At 33.8% G+C, this 19,885-nt stretch overlaps 2 protein-coding genes across 2 annotated transcripts in view; one reads left to right on the forward strand and one right to left on the reverse strand.

The window, feature by feature from the left end:
• Positions 1 to 2,715: 2,715 nt before the first annotated feature.
• LOC149897456 (orexin/Hypocretin receptor type 1-like) overlaps positions 2,716 to 19,885 on the forward strand; it is a 69,723-nt gene continuing 52,553 nt past the window's right edge. The window contains exon 1 of the mRNA XM_090116452.1: positions 2,716 to 3,467. Coding sequence (XP_089972578.1) covers positions 2,787 to 3,467 — 681 coding nt within the window. The 5' untranslated portion in view covers positions 2,716 to 2,786. The remainder of the gene's footprint in view (positions 3,468 to 19,885) is intronic.
• On the reverse strand, positions 14,582 to 16,109 carry LOC149897457 (uncharacterized). Its single transcript, XM_090116434.1, has one exon. It carries the CDS (start codon positions 15,714 to 15,716, stop codon positions 14,883 to 14,885), a length of 834 nt encoding a protein of 277 aa, XP_089972560.1. The 5' UTR covers positions 15,717 to 16,109; the 3' UTR covers positions 14,582 to 14,882.

Raw genomic sequence — 19,885 nt, forward strand, 5'->3', positions numbered from 1 at the left:
TTGCGTCGCTACGTACGCGCACTTTCATACTAGCCCATGGCTGGAGAGACAAAATAGTTGCGGAGACAAAATTGTTGCGGAGACAAAGTTTCTCGTGGGCGCTCGCTCTTACAGAAACAAGTCAAAATCACTCTAAAATCGATATGGCCTCTTAAGTACTTTCGATATCAGTTTAAAGTTTTTTGTTATCTGTAATACTTATGGAAAAATCGCCTGTGCACACTTAACGATTACACCCTTTATAAAAAATGAGAGTGACAGTTTTATACAGAAGAATACAATAAAGTATTAAGTAACAAATAAACATTTATTCAACATTTGATACAAACGCGAAATCACTTAAATTATTTAAGTTACACTTGACTGTTCGAAACACACTTAAATATTAACTTGAAAAGCTTTTAAAATATGCGAAAGAAAATATTCTCAAAGAAATGAATCGTGAAGTATACAAGAGATTCCTTTTGAAGATAACACGCGATTATGAAATCAAAATGGTGTCTTGAAATTTATGTTTTCTAGGATTTTGTTTAATATTTTTTTACAAAGCCTAAATGCTAAATAGGTTATTAATACTATTAATATTCTTTAAATAAAAATAAATAAATGTTATTTTAAGTTCGTTTGATTAAAATTATCAAGTGCTTTTCTTTTTCTCTTCAAAATTATAAATTGAAATTATTTGAATAAAATATTATTAGAGACAGACGAAAATAGTAGGTAGGTCTTTCGGAACCGATATTTAAATAATTTCTATATTTATCCACAGTTGCCAAAAACATATTTGAGAAGGCAATAATAGTCTTATTGGTTACATAACTGATGTTAAATCCTAATTGAAAAATACTTAAAAATACGTTTTAGACGAAAATACAATCAACCAGCCAATTAAACCAATCAATCGTTTTTGCGAGGGAGTAGCTTATAATTAACAATCCAATTTATAACTGATGTAACTCCATTGCCAAAATAAAAGTCAAAACTTTCATTCATAACAACTTCTACAGTTGTTAATAACCTACATAATGTTTTAAAATGTCACTTCTAAAGAAAAACTCGCAAAGAAACTCGATACCGATAACAGCCGATAACCAATAACATAGTATACAAATAAAAGTAGACCAATGTATTATATATTGTTTATAGACCGATAATATAGTAGACCAATTTATAAAAAAAGTATTTTCAATTAAAAAGATAAAAAAAAATATTTTTTTGGTCTGTGATATTTACCGTAATTTTGCACTCACTTATACTTTTTAGAACCCTAAAAACAAAATAGCATAAAATATCTCACGTGAATTTAAAGATTCAAACACTCGTTACAAAAAGCTAGTAAAAATTCCACTTTTACCCCAAAAAAAGGCTGAGTTCATTAACTTGACACGCAATCGCCAACAATACTGTCCCTTTTCAGTGGAAATTAATTACGCACACAATGCGTATAAAAATGACTCAGTGACCCCAATTGTTGAGTGTATACTGTATACATTTGATTTATGATTGAACAATGTTTTAGAAAAGCTTTGTGAATGAATGAAGTAGACTTTATTATACAGGCTAAAAAAGTACAAAATTTAATAACAAACACAAGTTGAACAATAGTCGACCTTATTGCTAAAGAACCACCTCTTCCAGGTCACCATAAAACATAGATAGTAACAAACAACATAAAACATACTGTATTGCCTATAAATAAACTAGCTGTGCCCCGTGGTTCTACCCGCATCGCTCCAATATTATTGAACTTAGCGTTATGATAAAGCCTTCCAAGATCTCAAGGGCTATCTATCACTGATTTTTTTTTAATCGGACCCGTAGTTCCTGATGTTAGCGCGTTCAACCAAAGAAACAGACAAACAACCTCTCCAGCTTTATTGTATAGATGAAGGAATATAAATAATAATGATAATTACATAATTGACAATGATAAATGTGTAATACACAATCTTCAAGAAACATAGATTAAGTTGTAAATTTTATAAAAATGTGTATGTTACAAAAGAACGATAGACTTGTAACCTGATGAGGAACACATGCCCTTGTGTGATAAAAATGTGGGTGTTTGGTACAACGTTATGAAATGTTTTGATTTCCAACGTTAAATATAACTTGCCAAATAATGTTTTAGGAAAGTTTTTGTGGAAAGTTTTTAATCTAAATAAATTCTTAGAAAGTCTAAATTCCCAAAAATCTTTTAAGAAATATCCATATTATCATGTTTATTTTTATTGTCTCCATTTATCGTATTATGAGAATATTTTCCTGCTATGTAAAACCCAATTTTTAAAAATAAAAGACTTACCGTCTTTGCCTTTACGTTTGCTTCAATTTTAACAAAAGTGGGCCGACGTCTGAAATTGTTGACTGTTTAAAATAAGGAAACATTCGCGCAACAATACACAGTATTTGAGCAACACTTAGCTTCAATCCTTGACTTAGTCAATGTTTGCAATGTTAAAGGGTTGTCTAAATATCAATTAAAATCTCAAAGCATAAGCTGCTGATCTTATGAAAAGCATCTCTTAATGAACGCTTCACATTAATTTGCGAAAATGCTTTCCACGCATTCAGCTGTGAAACGCGGAGTCTGACAAAATTACCGACAAATGTACCGGATTCTAAAAGCATTCATTACGGAACTTTTATCCATTCAAACTGTAACTTGTGAATTTTTTTCTAAAGCATAATTTATTCCTTCACAGATGGCGAGAACTGGAACTTACGAAGCCAAATTTGCAAGGTGTTCCAAATTCTGACGGACAACGAAATGTAATCAACACAAAATGGCGAACACAAAATCATTCTTATACTTCATAGTTATAGTCAATCTAAGCCTCAATGTAAATACTACATCAGTAGATGATAAAGTTTATCATAACGAAACGCTCATCAGAGATCTAGATAGTATAATAAGTGAGAAAATAATCAACACAGTCATTAATGATAGTTTAAAATTACGTAAGCTAGAAGACGAAAATATTAGAAAAAGAGATATTAATACAACAGACATAGAAAAAGCTATAGAAATAGCTGATGTAAATGCTGATACGAATTCTATTGAAAAATATGATTCTACTACAAGTGTATACGAAGATACGACGGTTTACTATGAATCGTACAACTACACGGACGAGCCGTGTGTGGGTGACCCTGAATACTGTAATATGACGAGAGAAGAATACTTTCTAATGCTCAATGAATATATCTACCCTCAACCGTACGAATGGGTGTTGATAGCGACCCACGCGATTGTGTTTGTGATTGGCTTGATTGGGAACGCGTTAGTGTGTATAGCAGTATACAGGAACCATTCAATGAGGACAGTGACGAACTATTTCATAGTGAATTTGGCTGTGGCGGATTTCATGGTGATCCTGATCTGCCTGCCTCCAACAGTGCTATGGGATGTGACGGAGACCTGGTTCTTTGGGACGGCAATGTGCAGAATTGTTCTGTACTTCCAGGTAAGAAAGTTTATGCTAATTTGTAGCTTTATTAAATTGCAATTGATTAGGATATTATTATGAAATTTGTATCAATAACAACGCATTAAGTGTAAATTTAGTAGATGTAGTAGTAGTAGATAAACATTCACCCTGTTTTATGAATTTAAACACACAAATTTCCTTAGTTTCTGAAGTTTTTATAAATATCAACGCAAAGTATTCAATGTACAACTAGTCGATGCAGATATTTTAAACCGGTGTTACAGTCTTAATAATTTTAATTAAATCATAAAAGGACATTGTTACACTTTCAACAAAAAAGTAACGTACAAATAAACAAAACGGAATGATTCTCAAACAATAAAGTAAGGAAATGATCTAAAACGATAAAGTTCGCAATCCAATATTAACAGTTAGGTAGCAAACAATAAAAAGCACATTACTTCCAAAAGGCATACTTATATTTAGAATCCCCCCGAATAATACGAAAGCAATCAATTAAACATAAGTAGACGATAATTGATACTATTTCTAAAACGATTGAACAACAAACCATTTTACCAAACAAATTGCTTTTAAAATAGAGATAGACTCAGTCAAAACAATGGATTTGAACAGCCATTTGTAATAGAAGTGTAATAAATATGCGTCATTGAGTTTAATTTAATCTGTTTTTGTGTCTGAATCACCTTGTTTCAGATTTAAGGGTACTAATTTATTTACGCTATCTTTTTATTTGGACGATTCAGCCTCCAGTGCAATTATGAACTTCCCAGATGTTTCTCTAAAATATAGCATTAGCATTCGTAATAACAGGAGTCCAGTATCGTAAATACATAGTAAAGATGGATGTAACTTTCTCAATTCTCTTTATTTTTAGGGTCCTCTCAATACACAAATAATTACGACTAGACAGAAAGTTTAACTTCTAATTTTATTCTGTAGATCAAAAAATTATGTTATAAAATGTGTTCAATTTTTTCGTAAACACACCTACCAAAGTTACAAATACTGAAAATACTACAAACAAAACATTCGCATAATATATTGTATCTATATTATCCCAAATATATTTTCATAGATGAATGCCATTGCAATGCAATTAAAACGTTTCGATGCTGTGAAGCAGATAGAACTTACGTTTTGTATACTATCTCAGTAACGATTTCCTTTCCTCTTCTATAGGAACTTCTAGTCGTTTCATTTTAATTGAAACTAAAAGAACATATTTTGAAGAACCCTTCTTATTGTAAAGCTGAAGAATGTGTTTGTTTGAAATCACTACTTCAGCAACGGTCCTATTTGAAAAATTATTTAGTCCATTTATCGAGGAAGGCTATAATGCTATATCATCAAGCTAAGACCAATAGGAGCGGAGCAATGCGGGTAAAACCACGGGGCACAGCTAGTATTGTAAAATAGCTGATCAAACCAGCCTCTTTATTTTAATGAAACCATCTTATCAAAGATTTTAGTTCCTAATGGACTATTCAAGAGTAAAAAGCTTTTTATTAAGAAACAAGTTTTGTTTTTACATTACATTTTACAAAATAATATTTCTTTCTTAAATTATAAAAATGTAGCTCAAAGCTTTTAGTATTATAATTGTCTCATTTTAATAATTATGATTTGTCTTCGCTTATTTTTGTTTTAAAATGGAAACTTTTACTTTTGCTATATAATAATAAACTAACTGCATTCCAAGGTTTTAACTACAGACAAAATTATGGGCAAAATCACCTAAAATCCTTTCTTTGAATTCGAAATAGAATTAAAATTAGTGGAGTAGTTTTTGAGTTTATCGCGATAGACAGACAGGATGTGGTGATCGAATTTGTTCTGTAATAAGTATAAAAAATAGAAAAAACATTTCTTACAGTATGGAAAAAAAGAACTGAAAATACATGTTAAAACATATTTATTGTTATTGCCTTCGTGCTTCAAACGGATCGTTGTTAAAACCACAGTTAAACCGAGTTTAATCAACTTTGACATTTGATTGGTTTCTACTTTATGTGTGTTGCTGCATTTTCACTTTAATTTAACATTATAATTATTAATCTTTGTAAGAACAAATCAAAGAAATGTATGTTCAGTGTTCACGCATAACTTCCGAATGGCTGCGCCAAATTGGAAACTTTTATTCGGTAGTCAGTAGTATACTGTATAAATGTCATTTGTTGTAAAGATTTGAAAATTTAACAGATAATTTTGAACGAGAGTGGATCCGGGGCGACTTGCTAGTTTACATAATGTACTCCATCTATATAATGATGTACTAATTATCGCATTACATAGCCACAACTGATTAATTTGAGACATTACGATAATAAGGACAATCCCTTGTGTACCTATAAGTACCACTATGATTATAAATATTCATCACTAGGCTTCCGCCCGCGGCTTCGCCCGCGCAGTCAAAGAAAAACCCGCATAGTTCCCGTTCCCGTGGGATTTCCGGGATTGCGTCATTTTCCCGGGATAAAAAGTAGCCTATGTCCTATCTCGGGTATCAAAATATCTCCATACCAAATTTCATGAAAATTGGTTCAGTAGTTTAGGCGCGATTGAGTAACAGACAGACAGACAGAGTTACTTTCGCATTTATAATATTAGTATGGATTATCATCATCAGCCCAGATACATTCCCGCTGCTGGGACACGGGCCTCACATGAGTATACAAGCTATAATCCACCACGCTGCGCTGGCCAAGTGCGGGTTGATAGATGTTTACGTTTTCTCTCGATAAGAACTATACTCCTACTTCGAAGAATATTATAAATGAATAATTAACAAAATCGGTTCAGCACGTTTTGCGATCCATTTTTCTTATATAGAAGTTAATAACTTATTCTTATACTAGCTTCCGCCCGCAACTCCATCCGCGCGGATGTCGGTCTTCGCGTGGATGGTTTATTTCTCCATTTTGAGTAACTCTGACGATAACATCTTATAAATATCTATTGGACTCAAATACGGCTAGGCTTATAATAATACCCAACGTGTGTTCGCTGTTCTACAGAACAACGTCTATGGATAAAACTGAAAAATTAAGATTATTTTTTTTCTTCGTATTTTTTCAGGATAAAAAGTATCCTATTTTACGCCCAGGATAATAAGGTATAATTATACCAAGTTTCATCGAAATCGAACCGTTAGTTTTCACGTGATGTCTTCACATACAGACAGACAGACAGACAGACAGACAGACAAAAATTTTTTTAATCACATATTTGGGTTTGGTATCGATCCAGTAACACCCCCTGCTATTTATTTTTTCAATATTTTCAATGTACAGAATTGACCCTTCTACAGATTTATTATATGTATAGATTCGTAACTTAGAAGACTTCTTGTTCGTTAATGATAAATATTCTTCCAATCCTTAATTAATCATTTAAAAAGCCTGCCTTATATTTAAAGTATCTAACACAAATTTCCTCAACACAATGATTGATCAGTTTTATACAAATATTTTATAACTTCGCGCCAAGCTATGTTCGACCTTGTTTTAGTTTAATGGAAATCAGACAGTTTTGACGCTTGTGTTAGAAGCTACATTTAATGCTAACATAGACATGAACTTTGTGTCGAGTCTGTAAGTTTTCCGACAGTTACAATATCATCTATGTTGTTACATTTGCTTGACAATAGAATATAGAAACTTTCGACTGAAGCATTAGATACTATTTGTTTATATGTGAGCATTTAAGGTAGCTATAGATATACAGGGTGTCCCACTGTTGGTATAGTTTTGCATACGCTGAGCACGTAAAAATACTTATAAAATTCCAGACGCAGTTTTTTTTCAAATAGATGAATTCTTAAAACTCTGTATACACCCATAACAAGCAACCCGCCCAGATTTGCTAGCAGCACGTGACCTATCGTTTAAGATTTAAGTTTTCATAGACAAAATGCTCACATTAGCGAAGCGGTATATGCCGGCTGCGCGAAGCTAGAGAAGAGAACATAGATTTTCAGGAAAAATTTAGCAAAAATTTTTTGATGTAATTTTGTTGTTTAAGTATTATTTTCGTGATCATTGTATGCAAAACTACAAGTCCCTTCGCGCTTAGTATACCAATAGTGGGACACCCTGTATAAGCAGAAAGATACAAAATAGAATAATAAATCGACACGGGTATTATTCTATTTTGTATCTTAAACCCTTATAACGCCTTTAAATATAGACAGATAAGCAGAAAAGTTTGTGATTCACCCCCTCTCTAAATAGGTTTGTAACAATTAAGATGAATCTGGCTACATTCATCAACTTAACAGCAAAGCATAATATTCGCTCGTAAACCTGTCCTGCTATCGTGAAAAAATAATTTAAAAGTCAATCTATTCTACGAACCTTTCAAGATATATATAAAATTGTAAACCAATCAAGAACAACGAAACAAAATAAAAGCAGTACCGTAAATTGCTCATATCTCCATAATATTTGTATATCAAATGCAATCTCTCATATTCCAACGCTTTCAAATTGTGTAATATCAATCAACCTTGTTCCGACCAATCTTCCCTAATAAAAATCCATATTTCATAAGCATGAATTTAATTTACCCGTCAGACATATTAGATCAAGAGCCCACGACGGCCAGACTTTCCTTTCTTTCGGAAAGTTGAAAGTTTCTCTGTATATGTCTCCTATACAGATAAGAACGACCAGCGACTATCAAGTTTGGGTTGTGGTTACTTTGGCAGGAAACAGGTAGTGAAGGTGTATAAAATAGTACCTAACTTTCATTATAGTTTAAAAGCTAAATTTTATATATGTTACTTGGGGACCTATAAAAAGACATTACCTTAAGAGCCAGACAGTTTTCATGGTTCTTACATCTAGCCAGACACATTTAAAAAATAACTAACATATCATCAAATTCACATAACTACCTAAAAGCGTAACAAATATGAAATAACCCACTAAAACATTAGTTAACTATAATTATTAAAAAAATAAAAGTATAATATATAAGTAATAAAGTTATTACTTATCTTTTACGGGGGTTTATGTTGATGAAATTTCACGTATCTCGATGACACAATAAAAAAGTCATCGGGATACGTGAAATTCCATCAACATAAGTCTAAGTAAAAGATAAGTAATAACTTTATTACTTATATATTATACTTTTATTTTTTTAATAATTATAGTTAACTAATGTTTTAGTGGGTTATTTCATATTTGTTACGCTTTTAGGTAGTTATGTGAATTTGATGATATGTTAGTTATTTTTTAAATGTGTCTGGCTAGATGTTAGAACCATGAAAACTGTCTGGCTCCTAAGGTAATGTCTTTTTATAGGTCCCCAAGTAACATATATAAAATTTAGCTTTTAAACTATAATGAAAGTTAGGTACAATTTTATACACCCTTACTACCTGTTTCCTGCCAAAGTAACCACAACCCAGACTTGATAATCGCTAGTCGTTCTTATCTGTATCGGAGACATATACAGAGAAACTTTCAACTTTCCGAAAGAAAGGAAAGTCTGGCCGTCGTGGGCTCTTATATTATATTTATGATGACGATTAAATAACCTGGGGCCTTAGACAAAGTAACAATTACAAAACGATAACGAAGTTAGAAATCGCAAAAATGTATGGGATTGACATTAGATAGACCACGTGATCTAACGCGGCGTATGTCAATCCCATACATTTTTGCGATTTCTAACTTCGTTATCGTTTTGTAATTGTTACTTTGTCTACAGGCCCTGCTCATTTAAGATACATGGAGGCAATACGAATTATGTACGTGATAAAATGGTAGGGTCGTGAAACGCACGCGTAAATTATAATTTACCTAAGATTCATCGAAGGAAAAAGTTGGTGGGAAGATATAAAGTCCGTCGTTGAAGATACTTCTGTACATTTCTGCTAACCTAGTACATGTGATGACGTAAGCTGAGCGTCCATACAAAGAGCCTTGCGTTCTACCAGGACAGCAGAACACCCAAAGAGATATATATCCTAATAATAACGTCATAGAAGTTGGCGGGAAGATATGACGTCAATTGCTAGTGCAAATTATGACGTCACTGAATATACTTCTGTACATTTCTGCTGACTTAGTACATATGATGACGTAAGCAGGGCCTCCATACAAAAATTGTTAAAGCCTCGAATTCTACCAGGATGCAATAAAAAAACCGTATGTTTTAAAATTACCTTGGTAGTTTAAGAGCGTATACGCACTATGCGGGTAGCCGCATTGCGGGTAGCCGTCCGGCTGACCGCAAGCACAATTATGTACGTAATATTCATTTCTATGCGCACTGCGATGCGGCTACCGCAGACCGCACAGTGCGCATAGAATATTACGTACATAATTGTGCTTGCGGTCAGCCGGACGGCTACCCGCAATGCGGTTACCCGCATAATGCGTATACGCTCTAAGGGTCCCCTAAATTTAGATAAACCCACGTAAACTTTGATAATCACTGTTTAAACTGTTCCCTTATTTGTTTTTTCCTCCTTATGTAAAGTTCCTATGGGATTTTAAAGGGAAAAAAGTATTTATCAATTTTATCATCAAGTTATTTTTGGCATCTACATTAGTATAAATATTAATACTGGCTATTAGCTGTTATAGATAGCCTTCTGGTATAAATTTGTTTGATTTGATTTTAGGTTAGAAATATTGTTCTATTTACTTACATCAAATACAATAATTAAGTTCACCTTCACATTAGTTCATAATTAACCACTATCTTGAACAACGATCTTGAATGTATCGATGCGTCACACTCAGCTTTCGTACATTTCGTCATTAATAAAATAAAAAATAAAAATAAAAAATAAAAAATAAAAAAGCCTTATATTTCCAGAAAAAAGAAACTTAAATAACATTTGTTTTTTGTTTTTACTAAACTTAACCTATATTTGCCTTGTTTATATTAATTTAAATATATTTGTAGTTTTTAGTGTTTTGTTCAGTATTTTGGTTCGTTTTCCAGAACCCCTCCTCGGGTGAAGGCCTCCTCCAACGTTTTCCATTTTTCCCTATTCAGGGCTTTATGTATCCAGTCGTGGCCAGCCGTCCTGACAATCTCGTCCTGCCATCTCGTAAGCGGCCTTCCTCTGCAGCGCTTGCCCAGAGGGCCGGTCCATGACGTTACTCTCCTTGTCCATCTCTGGTCCTGAAGTCGCGCTACATGTCCCGCCCACTTCCATTTGAGTTTTAGAGACTGGTTTAGTGCGTCAGTAGCTTTTGTTGTTTGTCTGATTTTAGTATGTCTTATTTTTTGTATCTTTCTTATGTTGAGCATACTGCGCTCCATGCCTCGTTGACATGTAGATATTTTCTGTCTTATACTGTTTGTAAATTTCCAGGTTTGACAGGCGTACGTTAAACATGGTAGGAGGCAAGACGTCATGACCTTAGATTTAATTTGTATCGCCATATTGCTTTTGAATATTTCTTTCAGGCTCCAATATTTATTCCAGGCGAGTTGTATCCGTCTTTCTACCTCTCGGTCGTTGTTTGTTTTGTCAAAGCTGATTTGTTTACCCAAGTAAATATATGTATCTGTATAATTTAATGTTTTGTTGTCAACTGAAATTTTGGGTTTTACTCTACTGTTTGTCATTAACATCGTTTTAGTTAGATTCATCTCTAAGCCGATTTGTTTGCTGTATTTATTTAGTGTTTGTAGCATGTACTGTAGTTGGGTACTTGATTCAGAGAGAAGAACTATATCGTCCGCGAAACGGAGATGGCACAAGTACTTTCCACCAATATACAGGGTGTAATCGTTAAGTGTGCACAGGCGATTATTCCGTAACTATTACAGATATCAAAAAACTTTAAACTGATATCGAAAGTACTTAACCTAATGAGTAAAATGGCCATAATAAATTTTTAAAAATAATACGAGAAATATCTAAAAAATTAACTTTATACCCTCCCATACATTTAGTATGAGATATGAATATCCCATGTACATGGGTTGATCCAAAAGTAATGATAATCAATATTAAACAAGGTCATTACAGTTAAAATAATTATGTATTTCTCTAGATAGTCTTCTAACTACATAATATACTTCGATATTTTTTTTCCTTAACTTAGAAAAAAAAACTTTGACTTCATCTACAAAAACCCCTCAAAATCGGCCATCACTTCGCTGTCGTCTTAAAATTTCTTGTATCGACGGTGTTTCTTGTGCCGAGGTAAGAGATAGAATTAACTAGGAGCTAGATCTTACAAACAGGGTGGGTGTTCAAGCATTTTCAATGCCGATTTTTGATTGGCAGCCATCGCAACTGACGCTTTGTGATCTGGTGCGTTGTCTTGGTGAACCAACATTCAAGACCGAAGTTTGCCATGTCTCTTTTTCTAACTAACCTACCCGCAATCTTTTAATTTGGTCTGTGTAGTAAGAGCCCTGTGTAGTAGTGGCTACCTTCTTAAAATATTCCACATTTCTTCAGCGTCCCAAAAAACTACGGCTTTAATCTATCCCACTAATTTTCACTTTGAAAATCTTCACCGTCAATTTGGAAGCTCGCATCCAGGCCATTGATTGTTTCTTGGTTTCAGCATAAACATGGTGAACCCAGGTAACGCCCATGGTCACAAATCGTGACAAAAAATTATCCTGATCTCATTAAAAATTTAGAAATTCACCCTCTAAATGTCGAATCGTTGTTTCTTCTTTTCGTCGGGAAACATTCTGGCTCGCACTGTTCACATTAAAATTAATGTTAATACTTGGAAACGTGGCCTGTAGATATAATTTTTTTGTGATAACTTAGTGATTACATGAGCAAGCATAAAACATTTATTTTATATTTTTATGTGCACAGGAAATACCCAATTATCATTACTTTTGGATCAACCTATACATTTAATATGAAAGATTTTAGCTTTTTTTTTGTTTTTTTGGTTTTCTGCTTTAATTACTTCGCAAATTTGGAGGGAAGTTCATTTAGAAACTGTAAATAGACCTCCTCATTGTATTGCACAATAAGGACGTCACTTCGAAAATCTACTATGAATACAAAATGTATGGGAAATAAATTGTATGGGAGCGTTTAATGTAACATTTTTGGTTATTTCTCGTTTTATTTTTAAAAATTTATTATGGCCATTTTACTCATTAGGTTAAGTACTTTCGATATCAGTTTAAAGTTTTTTGATATCTGCAATAGTTACGGAATAATCGCTTGTGCACACTTAACGATTACACCCTGTATAGGCCGCAGTTTCCCCAGTCAAGCTTCCTTATTATATACTCAAAGATAGCGATGAACAGTGTCGGGGACATCGGATCGCCCTGTCTTACTCCTCTTTGTATGGGAAATCTTGGGCCGATTTTTTCCAGTTTTACTCTTCCTGAACTGTTATTGTAAATGCTTTTAATTATCTGTATGTACTCAAAATTGACCCCCTGTTCTTCTAGAGCGTTCCAGATACTTGAATGTGCTACGGTATCGAAAGCTTTTTTGTAGTCTATGAAGGCAATATGTAGATTTCTTTGTTTCTCTTGGTACTTTTCAATCAGTAGGTCTATAGTATAAATGTGGTCAATGGTAGAGAAGCTTTTCCTAAAGCCTGCTTGTTCTATTGGTTGTTCGGGTTCTAAAATGACACTTATTCTTCGATTTATAATAGACGAAAAGATCTTGTATAAGCACGGCAGTAAGCTTATTGGTCTGTAGTTGGCGATGTCATATGGTGCTCCTTTTTTATAAATCAATATTATATTTGATTCAGACCATTGTGTAGGTATATTGGCTGATTTCAGTATGCGGTTAAACAATTGTGTTAGTGGTGTAGTCAATAAGGAACACGCTGTTTTTATGGCCTCATTTGTGATATGGTCTGGACCGGGGCTTTTTTCAACTTTTAGCTTGTTTATCGTATCAGCTACCTCCTTGTTATCTAATGGTTTTACTATGTTATCAGTTGTTGTCAGGCACTTTATGTTAGTGTTGCATTCTATGTTTTGATAAGCGGTCGTCTGGTTCTGGTTGCTGTAGAGGGTTTCGTAAAAGCTTGTTGCTATATGTAGAACGTCCCTACGCTTATTTGATATTTGTTCCCATTTTTTTAAACCTTCCACCCAAGTTTTGTTGGTTTTTAACTGTTTGAAAGCTCTTTTTGTGCTGCCTGTTAGTTTAAGATGTTTTTCTATAGTATTTGATCTGTAGCTTGCGTAGTCTTGTTTTATTCGTTTGCTTATAAGTTTGTATAACGCAGCAATTTCATTTTTAATAGTTCTTGTTTTATTTTTGTTTTGTTGTAGTATTCGTCTTCTTGCTATAAGTGTTCTAGTACTTTCTGATAGGATGTTATTCTTTATGTTTGTGTTTTGTCTAGCTTTTTGAAGACTCTGGGTTATGATGCTAACTATTTTGTCGTAGTGTGTTTGAATTGGAGTGTTTTCGTCAATGCATAATAAATCTGGTAGGTGGTAGGCGACGCATTCTCTATATTTCTTGATTTCTTCTTCGGTTGTCAACTTAGAGTTTGGGTAAGATGTGTAGCTGCTTCTACTCTTTGTTTGTTTTGTCCACGTAAATGTCGCTCTAATTGGTCTATGGTCTGAGGAGTAGCTGAGATTTAGAACTTCGATATTTTTTATCATGCTTGGTTTGTTAGATAAAATAAAATCGATCTCATTTTTGTGTTTAGTATTTGGCGAACGCCAAGTCCACCTGCGATTTGGTTTCTTTTTAAAAAAGGTATTTAAGATCGAGATTTTGTTTTCGAGAGCGAAGTCAATCAGTGTTTGTCCTCTTTGGTTTCTAATACCATATCCATGTTGTTTCATTATCAGATATTCTGCTGGTTTTGGTTGGCCAATTTTAGCGTTAAAATCTCCCATGATTATGTAAACTTGGTAAGACAAGTCGAGTGCTTTGTATATGTCAGCGTAAAAGTTTTCAATCTCTTCTTCTTTTGCTGATTCTGTGGGCGCGTACGCTTGTATAAGTGATAATTTGCTACCATGTAGATTTAAGTTTAATAGAGCGACTCTTTCACTGATACTTGTAAAACTTTCTATACTTTCTTTGTGGCGTTTGTTAATTAGAAAGCCCACTCCGTAGAGCCCTTGCGTAAGCCCTGTGTAGCAGAGAATGAAGTCTTCATATTCTTCGATTTTTGTCCCGGTACGTCGAATTTCAGCCAATCCAATTATATCAAATTTAACATTGTTTAGTGCTTCCTTAAGTTCAATCAGGTGACTGTAAGTCGACAGTGTTCTTACATTGTATGTTAATATGTATAGCTTTTGTAGTGTTTCAGGAATCACGGTTGTCTCTTTTTGTGTTTTGTTATTGTTACTTGCTAAGATCGTTGGAGGGTTTTGGTCGTTATCTTCCTCGGTGACCAGCCGTGTTGGAAGATGGTTTTTGTTTCTTTGTTGATTATGTTTGAGTGGTACATTTGTTTGGGAGGGGGGCGGTAATTGCTATTGGTTGTTTTTATTCACATTTTCGTTGTTTTGGTGCTGCAAAGTATTCTTGTCGTTTTTGTTAACTAAGTAGTTTAGTAAGCCTGGTCTTACGAAGCCTTCCGACACACTGTTTGATCTGCGTATTGGAGAGTTTGGATTTTTTGTTTTATTCTTTTTGGTGGTTTGTGAAATACGTGTTTGTTGCGGTTGATAGTTTTGAGGCTCAGGTGAGGTTGGTAATGCTCTTTTGTTGTTTGATTTTAAAACAACTAATTTATCGTATTTTATCGTGACTCTATTGCCTTTCTCGCGCTCTTTGTTTGCTTCCTTTTGTAGTTCCTTTCTTTTTTCTAAAATATATTTAGGATAGTCTTCTTTCAAGTAGTATTGGGTGTCTTTTAATAGATTTTTTTGCTTGAGAATGTTGATCTTTAGGCCCAGGGTAGTAAAAGTTACAAGTATGGGACGCGGTTTATCACCTATTTTTCCTAATCTTTTTACCTCCTGGATATCTCTGTATTCTAGTTTTAAAGATAGATATTCGTTGATGAATTTAATTATATTATTTTCAAGGTTTTTATACGATGACTCGCCCTCCACTATGCCAAAGAATATAATGTTTCTTGCCCTTGCTTGTTTTTCCATGAATTGAAGTCTCCTTTCTTGATTTTCTACTTTTTCTTTTAAAGTTTGGTGTTTTTCTTCCCATATGGCGAATTTTTCTTCCAATTTATTTGTTATGTTTTGTGTAACTTGTTCTGTTACCCTTTCTCCGTTTTTCTGAATTTCTATTTTTTGGTCGTTCAGTTCTTTTTGGATGTTTTGCAGTGCTTTCATAATCTCCTCCATTGTGTCTGGTTTGTTTTGGTACTCGTTACGCCCTCTCTGTGCGGTAGATTGTACTGCTACGGCAATAGCACAATTGATTTTTCTGTAGATCTTAAGTTGAAAATAGTGTGCACCTTTTTTGGTAGATGGCGTTTAATTTGATTTTAAATGTAGTTTTAATACGGAGTATATTGTTACTGTGTCGCAGTAGCGCCCTTCTTCCCGAACCTTCCTTCAAGAACTCTTACACCACTTAAAAAATCCGGTTTATGGAAACACTTAGTCTCTAGATATTTAGCAAGGACTTAGCGGCAGGTTTATTACACGTTCTCACATCGACAAGTGCACTATTCTTTGCTGGGCTCGTCTCAGTTAGGTTTATATCCAAACAATTAATTTCTCTGATCATTTCATCTTATACGGGAGGCATGTCCTTTACAGGAATCTTGTTTGTAGTTTTTTCTAACTGACTGTACAGAGCTATCAGTGCTTATTAGTTATTTTCGAATTGTTAGTGTAGTTTATACTTTACGATGTTGATTCATGACATAAGTGAGTCATCTTCTTTTGTTCTGACAGCTGTTGATACACTTGAACACTGTTAACGGTTTTTATATTGACAAAACAAAAATAATACTTTTTTGCCACTTATTATCACTGCAATGATTAATTACTTTGATTCTATGTTTATTCACAATAGTTTATGTATATTTTGCCGATAGAAACTTCACTGGTATTTTGAATAATCTTTGTATCAAGGCACGATTTAAAATTTTTATATATCACAGGAACTGTTTGACTAATTATCCATATATAACATTTCGTCATTATCTTAATCTTAATATATTATATAAATCTCGTGTCACAATGTTTGTCCTCAATGGACTCCTAAACCACTTAACCGATTATAATAAAATTCGCACACCATGTGCAGTTCGATCCAACTTGAGAGATAGGATAGTTTAAACATGAAGGTACCACGGGCGAAGCCGGGGCGGACCGCTAGTAATTATAATATGGTTACCTTTCTTGTAACAATTGATATTTATTGTCACTTTCTAAAAATCTATACTAAGTTATTTATTTATTTATAGAATATTTATTCTTGTAACTGGAGACTTTTATATGAACTTCCTAAATTATTTTTCTTTTTTTATTTATTTATTTATCAATAACAAATACATTTTACATAATTGAACATGCCAAAAACCACAAAGATTTGTCCGGCATGCAACAAATAAAAATTGTATTTAGCAATACAGATGAAAATATATTTTTTTTTCGTTTGTTTGTGTTGGATAAGCTTAAATCTATCGAACCGTTTATAAATTCACATTGTATACATTATCCTTTTTACATACAAGGAAGTCACATCGGAAGAAAATCTCTAAAAAGGACCAATTTCCGCCCCATACAATATATTATGCAATATAAACGACTCCTAAGATTATCCATAATAATTCTTCTCGTTTAGACTATTTTTGTTTACGGTCGTTAAATTATGTATTTTTGAAGTTAACAGTATAAAAAATGTATTTTGATAAAAGCGCTTCTGAAAAAAGTCTAGTTGATTTTAATTTGTAATGTTTGAGTTTTAAGTTATAACGCCGTTAGTACACCTACGCATTCGCGTGCGGCAGCGAATCTCTGCGAAACTACTGCGTAGCGAAATACCTGCGGAACGTGTACACAGCAGGGATGTAACGGAGGTAGTTTTATCGGAACCGAAATCGGAATCGGAGTTTTCAAATTTGGTTTATCGGAATCGGAATCGAAATCGGAATCGAAATCGGAGGCAGGGTCAGTTTGTTTAAGGACAAATAAAACATGATTTATAGTCAATTCTTTTCATTTTTATTTTTTTTATAAAATAAAAAACAACTGTGAAAAAAAATTGGCATAATTCCAAATGAACAGAAGATAAAATTAATGAATTTAAAGTTTAATTAAAATTAAAACCCAAAGTAGCGTGTTACATTTGGTGACATTACAATAAATGAACAATAGCAAAAGCAAATTAAATCAAAATGGACTCCAAAAGTAATGTATTGTACTTTATGAACAAAAGCTTTGATGCTTTGTAACAACTAACAAGTGAAAAAATAATTGATGATAGAGTGCACGTAGTGGGGGTCGGGGGATTCCCCGCGCGACATGTATGAACCTGTTCGGCACAGGCCGTCGCGCGCCGCCCGCTTTGTTTCGTTCGACCTCCGATAAACATCCGATACAAAAGTATCGGAACCGAAGTCGGAACCGAAAGTGTAATAATAATCGGAAGTTCCGTCTTAACGGAACCGGAATCGAAGCTCCGTTACATCTCTGGTACACAGCAATGTTTTCGCAACTTTTTCGCAATGCATCTGTGTAATGGCCATTTCGCAGTTCCTTGCGAAACAATACTGACAAGGACGCAACTATTTCATCTATCTATGTGCTAGAGTGAGACATATCATATGCGAAATCCAGCCACCCTACTGACAGATTTTTTGTTGTTTCGCTGCCGCACGCGAATGCGTCGGTGTACTAAAGGCGTAACTGCTTACAATTTTTTTATAGAATCAAACAATCACACGCATGCAATTTAGAGTTCAATTTAATCGATTTTCATTCCTATGGCAAGGTACTATAGTATAAATTTGTCTGTACATTTAAATCCCTTGAAATATTGACGGGAAATACTTTATATCCGCATTGCCTTGACAGCTTTTAGAAGCAGCTTAGCTCCCAGGGCACAGGATTACAAAGTCAATTCGAGTAAGCCATCGATCTTCAAAGTGGTAGGTATATATTTTATTGGTTGTTGTAGTTTCTTGCTTTCTCTTAAAGAACGATTTATATATTACTACCTTTCCGCCCGCGGCTTCGCCCGCGTTTTCAAAGAAAATCCTGTTCCTGTTCCCGTGGGAACCTATCCTATGTTTTAATCCATGTTACTCCTCTATGTTATGTGTGCTAAATTTTATTGTAATCGGTTCAGTAGTATTTGCGTGAAAGAGTAACAAACACACACATACACATCCTCACAAACTTTCGCATTTATAATATTATAGTAAGTAGGATAATCAAATACTTGTCAACACAAATAAAATACAAAATTCTTGCCGGTTCTTCTCCATACTGCTTTCCGAATAGGTATTAAAATTTAAATGTTAAACTGCTATGACGATTTAGATGCTCCTAGAAGTTACGTTTGAAATAAAGTATTTCAACGATAAAGTTATCGATGTTCCAGACTTAAAGTGTATTTTAAAAAAAAGATACTCAAAAACAAAAAAAAATCAATCTCTGGACTCTGTGAATGTTTGTAAAAGATATGAAGAACTTTATATTTAGAAAGACTTAACAAAGATTAAGAGCTTATGATATTTTGTACCTGTATTTTGGACATTTAAGTATTAAGCTGGCTACTCACGTACCTGCCTGTGGGGCAATATTGGAATTGCACCCTTAATTGGCTATTGTGTATAGACACATCACAATTAAGGAGCCATATCCTATGCAAGCAGGGGCAATTTAGAGAAAAGCTGAAATTGCTCCGACCGCCATGCAACCAAGATTATTCCAATATTGCCCCTGCGGCAATTACGTGAGTAGCCGGCTTTATACAGCAGATGCAAACAATAAACTAATTCATAATTTAATAGACAAACGAGATAATCAAATAATAGGCTTATTTGGTTTGATGGAATGGGATATATTTTTTTGATAATTGTTGACACGCTGTAATGTGTATATTCAGTACATATTGACTACTAGCTTTCCGCCCGCGGCTTCGCCCGCGTTTTCAAAGAAAAACCTGTTCCCGTAGGATTTCCGGGATAAAACCTATCCTATGTCCTTTCTCGGGTATCAAAATATCTCTATACAAATTTCATGCAAATTGGTTCAGTAGTTAAGGCGTGATTGAGTAACAGACAGACAGACAGAGTTACTTTCGCATTTATAATATTAGTAAGGATTGTGTTAGTAGCGACAATGATTATTTAAATATTAGTATATCACTTATTGGTTTATTATAAAAAGTACGTATAGTATTAATCTAGAATATAATTATTTTCTACTTTTTCAATCAAGAAGAGAAGTTGATTTGCTTTTTCATTGTAAGCTCTCGATTCAAATCCTATTTTAACGAGCAATCTGCCTTATTTATAATTATTCAAAGTGCGATTTTTAACCGACTTCAAAAA

This window comes from Colias eurytheme, chromosome 25 (genome assembly GCF_061535395.1).
Source record: "Colias eurytheme isolate Ceu_HAF_F1 chromosome 25, ilColEury1 Martin Lab GWU primary, whole genome shotgun sequence".
Lineage (NCBI taxonomy): Eukaryota > Metazoa > Arthropoda > Insecta > Lepidoptera > Pieridae > Colias > Colias eurytheme.